At 39.5% G+C, this 12,178-nt stretch overlaps 1 protein-coding gene across 1 annotated transcript in view; it reads right to left on the minus strand.

The window, feature by feature from the left end:
* Nucleotides 1-12,178, minus strand: part of GABRA3 (gamma-aminobutyric acid type A receptor subunit alpha3) — a 206,284-nt gene that overhangs the window by 50,335 nt on the left and 143,771 nt on the right. Inside the window, exon 8 of the mRNA XM_036413166.2 lies at nucleotides 1,365-1,517. Coding sequence (XP_036269059.1) covers nucleotides 1,365-1,517 — 153 coding nt within the window. The remainder of the gene's footprint in view (nucleotides 1-1,364; nucleotides 1,518-12,178) is intronic.

Consider the following 12,178-nt stretch of genomic DNA (forward strand, 5'->3'; position numbering starts at 1 on the left):
CAGCTGATCAATGTTTCTCTCTCATCGATGTTTCTAACTCTCTATCCCTGTCCCTTCCTCTCTGTAAAAAATCAATACAATATATTTAAAAATAAAATAAAATATAGACATATCTTTATTATTAAAAATATATTAAAATATATTCTTCTTGACAGAACAGTATCAGGTCATGTGATCAACACCCCAGTTTTCAGTTCCTTATACTATATAAGTCCCTGAGGATTTCCTTTAATTTTTTATGAGCGCAGATATTTTTTTTTTTAAAGATGGTTCCTATGTTTAGCTAGCTTTGCTAGGATTTTGTAAAGAAATATTTTTCAGGGTATTTTAATTTGTTATATCTTCAAAAATGGGCATCTTTATTCTACTATATAGATTCTGCTCCCTTCATCTCACTAGAACTGCTCTTTTCAAAATCACTAACAACCAGTCATATCACCATACACAATAGATAGTTTCTATATATAATACATGTTACCTAAACACACAATAGAATTCATCCCAGATGATTATTCCCTGCTTCTTGAAACACTCTTCCTTTCTTGATTTCTATATCACACCCTTCTACTTTATTTTTTTCTGAAACATCATTTACTATTTAAGTACACTGTATAACTTCAGAATATTGGTAGTAAATATTGGCCATCAGTGTGGGTATGTAGTACACCCAAGTATATGACTCACAGCCACCATGCCATGGAGGCAGTTTAGTAGACTAAAATAGTTAATTAATATTAACCTCCTAAAAAATCTTATAGTGGAAAAATCAGAAAATTTTATATGCTATATTTCTCCCAGGTAAAGTGCTAATTATATACAAGCCTTTCCCTAGTTATCAGTAAATTCATATTGAAGAAAATATCTGATTTAGGTATTATTTAAAAACTCTACAAACTCTCTATAGTCTTTCTAAATATCAGATGATACATACTTTCAAAAAGGCTAGAGGAGAAGCAGCAAGGTTACATGTGCATACAAAAAATGGGTTATAAAAATGCTTTCGATCCACCTCTCTGTTTCAGTTTAGTTTCCCACCCTTCTCCTCCTGGAGCTCTGCTCACTAATTTTCTCTTCTTACTAAACTCTCCAACCCTCCCAATCTCCTGGAACAAGCCTGACTGAGACATTAAGCACTGTGGTAACCTTACTACTTCAACACTCTTCTTATTCCCACTTATTTGTGAAGAGTTTAGTTGTCTGATATACCAGGATCTAATGACTCAGTTGCTAATGCTGAACTAAGGTATTGCTCCATTATCCCCAGTAATGGTTCTTCTATCTTCTCACACCTACTCTGAGTGCCCACCATAACACTTTGAAAATGCACCCTCCCCCCTCTTCATTCTTTATAAAACCATACTCACCAAAGACTGTACGGGCAGGAACAGACTCTCTGTTGAGCCAGAAAGACACTTGTGACAGAATGACAGTCATAATGCACGGCAAGTAGGTCTGGATCACAAAGTAGCCAATTTTTCTCTTGAGGTGGAAGTGGGTTGTCATGACAACATATTCTCCTGGAAAGAAAGTAAAATTAGGTGGTATGTAACCGAACAAACATTTTTGGATTGAGGTGGGTTCCAATTCAGTTCACAAAGCTCCTTAACATCATGGCACCTCCCAAATCCATGAAACCAGATCTCATGAAGTAGTGAAATAAATAAAATTAAAAAAAAAATTAAGATCTTACTATGTGCCAAAAAAAAAAACTTTTAGTGTTTTTTTTGGAGTATTTACTTTGTACCCTTCCAGCAACCCTGTAAGGAAGATACTAAGGAAGGTCCCTTGTTAAATTTAATAGTTAATTATTAATCTTACTGGATTTGTCTGACGAATTTTACACACTCGAGCCCTCCATCCTCCTGGAATGACTCTCTTCAAGGAATTTCTAGGCCATGGTGCTCTTTTGGTTTCCCTCCTACCTCATTAATTCTCCAGTCTCCTTTGATGATTCCTTTACATTTCTAAACACTTGAGGATGTCAGGACTTGTACTCTTTTCTATCTCACTCACTGCCTTTGCTTTCTCAGTCTGTATCTTTAAATAACACCTTAAATTCTGATAATCCCCAAAGTATATCTTATAGGGCATCCTACTTGTTATGGGTTGGATTGTGTCTCCTGAAAATATATGGTGAAGTCCTAACCATGAGTACCTAATAATGTGACCTTCCTTAGAAATAGGGTTGTTGCAGATATAATTAGTTAAGATGAGGTCTTACTGGAGTAGGATGGGCTGTTATCCACTATGGCTAATCCTATACAATAAAGGGCTAATATGCTAAATAGACTGAACAGCAGAACTACTGCTGTCTGGATGACCTTCCAGACAAAGCCAGGACTGCAAGGGCCAGCCAAGGCTGTGAGGGGCTGCAAGGGCTAAGCCCCTTGCATGAATTTTGTGCATTGGGCCTATAGTACTCTTATACAGAAAGAAACACACAGGGTGATGTTATAATTGTAGAGAGCCACCTGAGAAGACGCATGGACATTCTTTTCATTCTTATCAGCTGAGCCCAAGGGCACTGGCAGAATCCTGTTATCAGCACTGATTTCTTAATCCATGTGCTTGGAATGAGAAACAAATAGAACCTTGACTCACCCAGGTCTTGATATGCTAAATCTTGTACCAAAAAACATGGAGCTTACCCAGATTTTGATGAATAGGATCTGGGCACACCAGAAACCCCTTTTGACTTTAAACTCCCCTTTGGAAGCCAATAAATATGCTGTGTTGTCTGTGGTGAATGTGACTGTCTCTCCATCAGAGAGATGGCACCCACCTAGCTCCCAGCTTTATGAATTTATTTCTGCCTCTTGTTTCTTACTTTCTCTAATTTCTTAATCCCCAGCTCCTCCTCTCAGGAACCTGTCATTTTTTCCGTGCAGGACGTGGAAACAGGAGAAACACCACAATAATGACATGTGATGGCAGAGGCAGAGATTGGAGTGACAAATCCAAAGGTAGGGAATGCCAAAGATTGCAACCTTCAGAAACTAGGAGACAAAAGCAGAGCACAGATTCTGCTTCAGAACCTCCAAAAGAAATAAACTCTGCTGACACCTTGTTTTAGATTTTTAGACTCTAAAACTGAGTGAGAATACATTTCAATTGTTTTAAGCCACCCAGTTGGTGGTAATTTGATACACAGACCTAGGGCTCCCTACACTACTCTGGACCTATGTATTCAATTACCTATTATACATCATCACTTTGGGATCTAATAGGTGTCTTGACCTAAGATGTCCAAGTCATAGTTTTTACTCTCCCCATCTCTCACCCCCTTCAACCAGCTCTCCCAATAGATTTTTCCCATTTCAGTAAATGGTAGCTCTCAGAAGCACAGGCCAAAATAAAATTCTTCAAAAAGTTAGCATCATAATTGATTTCTTTCTCTCTCTCCCTTGTATATATCTTCATGTCCATACATGCATATACACTCAGATACCCAATCAATCAACAAACATTGACAGTTCCTTCTCCAAATAATATATATCCATAATTTGACAACTTCTCACCACCTCCACTACTACCACTCTGGTCTAAGCCAACTAGAGTACTATAAAAGCTTTCAAACTGGTCTTGCTTCTGTTCTTGCCTTCTTTAATGCATTCTTTGCACAGTAGCCAAAATGATAATATTAAAACATAAGTCAGATTCAGTATCTCTTTTATTCAAGACTACCATCTCTCAAAGAGTAAAGGCCAACTTCCCCTAAATGATCCCCAAATATCCATCCAATCTGACTGCTCCACTATCTTTCTTGTCAGAGATTCTTATTTTTCACCTCTTTCTCTCCACCCATATTTGGCAGGTCTCCCAAATGAGATAATTTCCTACTTTCCTACCTTATCCTACCCACGGAAGCACTATCTGGATACTCAAAGCTCAATATACAATACATATTGTGTGTGTGTGCAAAATCTAACTTGTTTATACAAACATGAAAATTAAGGCTTTTAAAAAAGATGTCAGCTGGCAGGATGGAGCTGAGAGAGAGGAAGTGAGTGAGGGTATGAAAGGAGTATGTGTGGAGGTGTGAGCGTGGGGGTATGTGTGAGTGAGGGAGGGAACGTTAAATCACACAGGAGCAGCAGGAGCTGGCAGAAAGCACCTCCTTGACAAGGAGAGACTACCACCGCTGCCGGCACTACCCAGATGGTGGGATTCCAGCATGGAGCCCATGCCATCTTGAAGGGGAGAACGGCCTTTTTTAGAAACCCATCAACACTACCAACAAGACAGGCCTTGGAACTGCCACACGAACTAGCACCCACTCCAGCCATTATCCTGCTACCCCAGCTGCAGACTCGCAGACCTCCATATCCAAAGATACACCGTTCACAGCAGCTGTAAGTGCAGCTCTTATCTCCAACAGCAAAACCCCGAATTCCTGCATTCATGGGCTTGAGCCTGATCCACACATTTGTGTCCCCTCACGCCCGTGATCCAACTCTATAAACAAGCAAGAACACCCCACCTCGGGGTTGTATACTTATCCTGGGGCACTGGTGCACTCTCATGCATGCTCGCACACGTTACCCCAACCCTATAGACATTAGAACAGACCACTCTGGGGTTGCATATCTCCTGGGGCACTTGCTCACGCTTGTGCAAGTTACCCCAACTCCATAGACAATAGGACAGCCCACTCAGGGGTGGGAGACGCCAAGAGCACCACAGAGTAGATTCTGTACAGACAGGGGCACGCAGCCCCACCGTGGAAATTCTGAATATCCTCTTCCTGGAAGCTAGCCCAACTTCTCAACCTCAGTGCCAGGACCTCTAGATGTGCATCAGAGCTCTGCGCACTGAGAGTGTGCATCCATGGATACACCACTGCAGAGGCGAGGTTCTGGCAGACTTCTGTAAGCCACTAGTGGTATCCACTGTGAGCTTGCCTTGGGTGCGATCTTGAACAAGCAGGAGGCACACACCCCTCCAGCAGTAGAAGCTTTGAATTCACTTAGCCTAGATACTGAACCACAGGCACCACAACTGAATGACTACACTACTAGGGCCCTTCAGAGTCCTTTAGTGCACCTCACTGGCAAACTAACATGGGTTTTCCAGTGAATCACCACTGGAAGTAAGCACCTATTCACCACAGGTGCAACAGGAAAAGCGGGGTCTGCCCACCCCATGACTGCATATATCTGGGTACCTCAGCCATACCTTTCCAAATAGCAGGTCCTCTGAGCCCCAACACCCCAACAGACAGTTCCTGGGGACCACTGTGAGTCCCTGCTGGGCACACATGATTACAATTAAGGGTGCAAGACAGCAAAAATTAAGAAATTTCCCTCCACAAAGGCTGATTTGTAGACACCACAGTTGTCCCTCCCAAGCTTACAGACCTACATCAAGAGAACCCAAATAGCTTGAGAAGGGAGCTACACTAGATCACCAAACCCAGGAGAACTGAGAGATTACACCAGTAGCACCATCCCCAAAGGAACCTGGGGAACAAGGCAATTGAATCTACAATTAAAACACTACAGAAAAACATGGGAAGACAAAAAGCCAATCCCCAAAGGAAAGGAAAAGGGGAGTCATCAGAAAGGAAGTTATAATAAATGAATTCGAAGTTAGCAGCTTATCAGAGACAGAATTCAGAGTAATGGTCATAAGGATGTTTAAACAGCTGGAGGACAAATACACACAACTCAATGAGACCTTTAAGAAGCTGAATGAGAATGTCACCAACATGAAAAAATGCGAAGAGGAGATGAAGAACGACATAGCTGCAATAAAAAACACAGTGAAAGGCTTAAAAAGTAGACTAGAAGAGGCCAAGGACCGCATTAGCAAAGTAGAAGACAGGGTAGGAAAAAAACACACAAACACAGCAGCAACTGGAAAGAAGACTTAAAAAGCAAGAGGAGAGCTTAAGGGAGCTTTGGGACAACACAAAGTGAAACAACATTAGAATAATAGAGATAAAAGAAGAAGAAGAACAAGGAATAAAAAACCTGCTGGAAGAAATAATGACAGAAAACTTCCCTGATATTGGCAAGAAAAAACTATCCAAGTCCAAGAAGTACAGAGTCCCAAGTTGAATCCCAAAAGACCGACACCAAGACACATCATAATTAAATTGACAAACACCAATGAGAAAGCAAGAATCTTAAAGGCTGCAAGAGAGAGACAGAAAGTTATATACAAGAGATCTCCTATTAGAATAGCAACTGATTTCTCAACAGAAACACACCAGGTCAGAGGGAATGGAATGAAATATACAAAGTAATGCGAAACAAAGGGACTGAATCCAAGAAGAGTATACTAGCAAGGCTATCATTCAAAATTGAAGGTGGGATCAGAAGCTTCACAGACAAAAAAGGGCAAGAGAGTTTATCACTACCAAGCCAGAAATGCAAAATAAATAAATAAATAAATAAATAAATAAATAAAGCTAAAGGGACTACTGTAAAAAGAAGAAAGAGAAAGGCAGGAATAAACACAAACACTAAGGAAAAATATGACATCAAACAGGTACTTATCAATAATAACTTTAAATGTAAATGGATTAAATGCACCAATCAAAAGACATATGTTAGCTGAATGGATAAGAAAACATGACCCATATATCTGGTGTCTACAAAAAAAACCACCTTAGAGCAAAGAATTCACACAGACTGAGAGTGAAGGGATGGAAAAACATTTTTTAGGCAAACAGAAATGAAAAAAAAGCTGGGGTTGTGATACTTATATCAGATAAAATAGACCTCAAAGTAAAGGCTATAACAAGAGATAAGAAAGGCCACTACATAATACTAAAGGGAGCAATTCAGCAAGAAGATATAACTCTGGTAAACATATACGCACCCAATGCAGGAGCACCCAAATGCATAAAATATCTTCTGGAAGATATCAGGGGAGAAATCGACATCAATACAATCATAGTAGGGGACTTTAATACACCACTGACATCAATGGATAAATCCTCTGCACAAAAAATCAACAAAGAAACAGCAATTCTAAATAACATACTAGACCAGATGGACATAATTGACATCTTCAGAAAATTTCACCCCAAAGCCATGGAATATACATTCTTCTCAAGTGCTCATGGAACATTCTCAAAAACAGACCACATATTGGGTAGCAAGCAAAGTCTCCCCAAATTAAAAAAGACTTAAATCATATCAAGCATTTTCTCAGAACAAAATGGCATAATATTAGAAATGAACTACAATAAAAACATTCCAAAAAAATCAAACACTTGGAAGCTGAATAGCATGCTACTAAACAATGATTGGGCTATCAATGAGATCAAAGAAGAAATTAAAAACATCCTGGAGATTAATGACAATAAAAACACAAAATTGCAAATCCTATGAGACACAATGAAAGCAGTCCTGAGAGGGAAGGGTATAGCTCTACAGGCCTACCTCAAAAAACAAGAAAAAATGGTAATAAATCATCTAATTCAACAACTCAAAGAATTAGAAATGGATCAATAAGAAAAGCCCACAGTGAGCAGAAGGAAGGAAATAATAAAGATCAAAACAGAAATGAATGACATAAAAACAAAACAAAACAAAAAATCAAAAAACAAAAACAACAACAACAACAAAAAACAATACAAAAGATCAACAAAAACAAGAGCTGGTTCTTTGAAAGGATAAACAAGATTGATGAACCTCTAGCCAGGCTCACCAAGAAGCAAAGAGAGAGGACGCAAATAAAGAAAATCAGAAATGAAAGAGATGAAATAACAACAGACCCCCACAGAAATATAAAGGATAGTTAAAAAATAATATGAACAACTCTATTCTAACAAACTAGACAACCTGGAGGAAATGGACATATTCCTAGGAAGACACAACTTTCCAAAACTTACTCAGGAAGAGTCTAAAAATCTCAATAGGCTGATAACTATGGGAGAAATTGAAACAGTCATTAAAAAGCTTCCAGCAAACAAAAGCCTGGTGTCAGTAAAATTCACAGGGGAATTTTACAAAACATTTTAGAAAGAACTAAAACCTATCCTTCTCAGACTATTCCAGAAAATTCAGAAGGAAGGAATACTTCCAAGCTCTTTTTATGAATCCAGCATCACCCTAATACCAAAACCAGAGAAGGACAACACAATGAAAGAGAATTACAGGACAATATCCCCCATGAACATAGATGCCAAAATCCTCAACAAAATTCTAGCAACTCGAATCCAGCAATACATCAAAAAGATCACACATCATGACCAAGTAGGATTTATCCTGGGGATGCAAGGATGGTACAATATTCACAAATCAATAAACATGATACATCACATAAAGAAATTGAGAGATAAAAACTATATAGTCATATAAACTGATGCAGAAAAATCATTTGACAAAAATCCAACACCCTTTCTTGATAAAAATTCTCAGCAAGGTGAGAAGGATCGTACCTCAACATAATAAAAGCCATATATGACAAACCCACAACCAACATCATACTCAATAGGCAAAAACTAAAACCATTTCCCTAAGAACAGGAACAAGACAGGGATGCCCACTCTCACCACACCTGTTCAATATAGTGCTGGAAGTATAGCCATTGCGATCAGACAACAAGAAGAAATAAAAGGCATCCAAATTGGAAAAGAAGAAGTAAAACTGTCCTTATTTGTAGATGACATGAAACTGTACATATAAACCCCTAAAGACTCCATCAAAAAAATTATTAGACTTAAATGAATTCTGCAAGGTAGCAGAATACAAAATCAATGCCAAGAAACATATGGCATTTCTATACACCAATAGTGAACTTACAGAAAGAGAGACTAAAAAAGCAATCACATTTACCATTGCACCAAAAAAAAAAAATAAGATACCTAACTAAAAGACTTATATGTGGAAAACTACACGACACTGAAAAAAGAGATAGAGGAAGATGTAAACCACATGTGTCAAACACAAGGCCCGCGGGCCAAATCCGTCCTGCCAGGCCTTGCAGTGTGGCCCGCACCGCGCTGTCATCACTGCACTCTGCTGTGTTTCCATCACAATGGAAACATGTTCACAATGTTCAGTAAACCATTCAGCCCGCGATTTAGGCTGGATTTTAGATTTTGGCCCCTTCTCTGATTGAGTTCGACACCCCTAATGTAAACAGATGGAAGAACATACCATGTTCATGGATTGGTAGAATCAACATCATCAAAATGTCCATACTTCCCAAAGCAATCTATAGACTCAATGTACTCTCCATTAAAATATCAAAAGCATACTTCACAGACCTAGAAAGAACTCTCCAAAAATTCATCTGGAACAATAAAAAATAAAAAAAAATGACCCCGAATAGCCACAGCAATCATGAGAAAGAAGAATAAAGTAGGAGGGATCTCAATACCAGATTTCAAGCTGCATTACAAAGCCACCATTCTCAAAACAGCCTGGTACTGGCACAAGAACAGACATATAGACCAATGGAATAGAATAGAGAATCCAGATATTGACCTAAACCACTATGCTCAATATTTAACAGAGAAGGCGTGAACATACAATGGAGTCAAGACAGTCTCTTCAATAAAAGGTGCTGGGAAAATTGTATAGATACATGCAAAAAAAAATGAAACTAGACCACTAACTTATACCATACACAAAAATAAACTCAAAGTTGATACAGGACTTAAACATAAGACGGGAAACCATAAAAATACTAGAGGAATCCACAGGCAGCAAAATCTCAGACATATGCCAAAAGAACTTCACTGATACTGCTCCTAGGGCAATGGAAGCTAAAAAGAAAATAAAAAAATGGGACTAGGTCAAAATAAAAAGCTTTTTCACAACAAAGGAAACCATCAGTAAAACAACAAGAAACCCCACTGCATGTGAAACCATATTTGCCAACAATATCAATGATAAGGGTTTAATCTCCAACATTTACAGAGAACTCATACAACTTAACAAAAAGAAGATAAACAACCCAATCAAAAAAATGGGCAACTGATCTAAATAGATACTTTTCAAAAGAAGACAGAAGGAAGGCCAAGAGACATATGAAAACATACTCAAAGTCATTAATCATCAGAGAGATGCAAATCAAAACAACAATGCGGTACCATCTCACACCTGTCAGAATGGCTATCATCAACAAATCATCAAATGACAAGTGTTAGCAAGGATGCGGAGAAAAAGGAACTCTTTTACACTGCTGATGAGAATGTAGACTGGTGCAGCCACAGTGGAGAACAGTATAGAGTTTCCTTAAAAAACTGAAAATGGAACTCCCATTTGACCCAATGATCCCACTTCTAGGAATATATCCCAAGAAACTAGAAACACGAATCAGGAAGGATATATGCACTCCTATGTTCATAGCAGCACAATTCACCATAGCTAAGATTTGGAAACAGCCTAAATGCCCATCAGCAGATGAATGGATTAAAAAACTGTGGTACATCTACACAATGGAATACTACGCTGTGGTAAAAAAGGAGTTCCTACCATTTGCAGCAACATGGATGGAGATGGAGAGCATTATGCTAAGTGAAATAAGCCAGGCAGAAAAAGATAAACATCACATGATCTCACTCATTTGTGGAATGTAATGAACAGCATAGAATGATGAACAACAACAGACCCAAAGACTGAGTAACGATGATCAGAACCTCAAACCTCAGGGAAGGAGGGGATTGCTGGGAGTAAGGGGGAGAAATCAACCAAGGGACTTGTGTACATATGAGCCTCATCAATGGCCACAGATAACAGGGGGGTGGAGTATGAGTGGAGGGTAGAGGATAATGGGGAGATAAGAACACATATGTAAAATAATAATAATAATAATAATAATAATAATAATGATAATAATAATAATAATAATATTTTAAAAAAATAAGGGAAGAAAGCGTGAGGTAACCAAGAACACCTGAGAATGTCTTTACTGCCATGCTAGTAGTCATCAACTGTATGGTAATATAACCTGGGGCTATTCGGTAAGTATTTCTGGACTTATATTCCTAATCTTTCACGGGTGGGAGCCCTTATGTGGGCTGATCTCCCCCCCCCCCGCCCCGCCTCCCTTGCCCAAAGTACTCACTGATGATACCAAACACCTTGGTCATCCAGGAGGACCATGGGTGGGGCAAGGAGGTATAATTACATAGGGGTCACTACCCAGCTTCCCTTCTGTATGACACAAAATCAAACCACTGCTCCTTTGTGTGTAAAATTAAAAGAGAGGTTTCTGGCTTATGAGGACACCAAAGAAGGGATCATCACTACTTCCTCCTGGGAGAGGTGCAGAAAATGTAACAAATACCTTGTCTATACAAAAAGAATTTGACAGCTAGTTTAAAATGGAATTGCCATGGCCTAGAGCAAAGAATATCCTTACATGATATTATTCTACAAGGTCATTATAATTTTTCCCAGATTTGGCTTATCCCCATTACCTATAATAGTACCTCACATCCTTGGGTATCAAAAAAAATCATTTTTTTTTTGGTGCTTGTAGACAAAGGTAACACATCTCTATATATTTAAGAATTACAACAGCATAATGTAGTTATCCCAAAGAAACTTACAAACCAATCCTTTGAATGTCTGGCATCAAATTAAAAAGGACATGAAAGGATTTAATCCCTTCCACTGTGTAGAGGGCCCCCTAGGAAGGCACCTGAGCATTCTATATTGGCCCCTCTTGCCCTTTTGGCCAAGAGTGACCCTCTTCTCGTGGTCCAGATACCCACAGCTGTTGCCTGAGCTTTTAGTTCATGCTGAGGCTGAAGCATCATGGTGGCTGGTACCATGGATCTCTCTCTCCCCCAGTGGAGTGAGCTGGGCCCTCTCTGGAGAAGAAACATGGGTTCCCCAAAATATGAGATCAGTGCCTGGGTCTCACCAGCAGTTGAGGGGTTCCCAAGGCAGGTGCTGAGTGTGGATCCCATGGGGGCATAGGCTACCAAGGAGACAGAACTAAACCTCACATCACCCTGCTTGGCCCTGGAGGATGGCTGGTTATCCAGAGACGGGTAAGATTCCTCAGGGAAGGAACAACCTAAGACAAGCACAGTAGCAGAGGGACCATCAGGAGAGAATTTGGGGGTCAACAGAGGTGGGGCACAGATCCTCACCCCCCCCCCCAACGTTGAACATTCACCCCTTCTGAGGAAGGTCTTCTGCTCCCATAGCTGCTTTGCTTCCCATGCACAGCTCAAATTGGGACCCAGGTAACAGACAGAGACCTG

Source organism: Pipistrellus kuhlii, unplaced genomic scaffold, assembly GCF_014108245.1.
Source record: "Pipistrellus kuhlii isolate mPipKuh1 unplaced genomic scaffold, mPipKuh1.p scaffold_m20_p_49, whole genome shotgun sequence".
In the NCBI taxonomy this organism is placed as follows: domain Eukaryota; kingdom Metazoa; phylum Chordata; class Mammalia; order Chiroptera; family Vespertilionidae; genus Pipistrellus; species Pipistrellus kuhlii.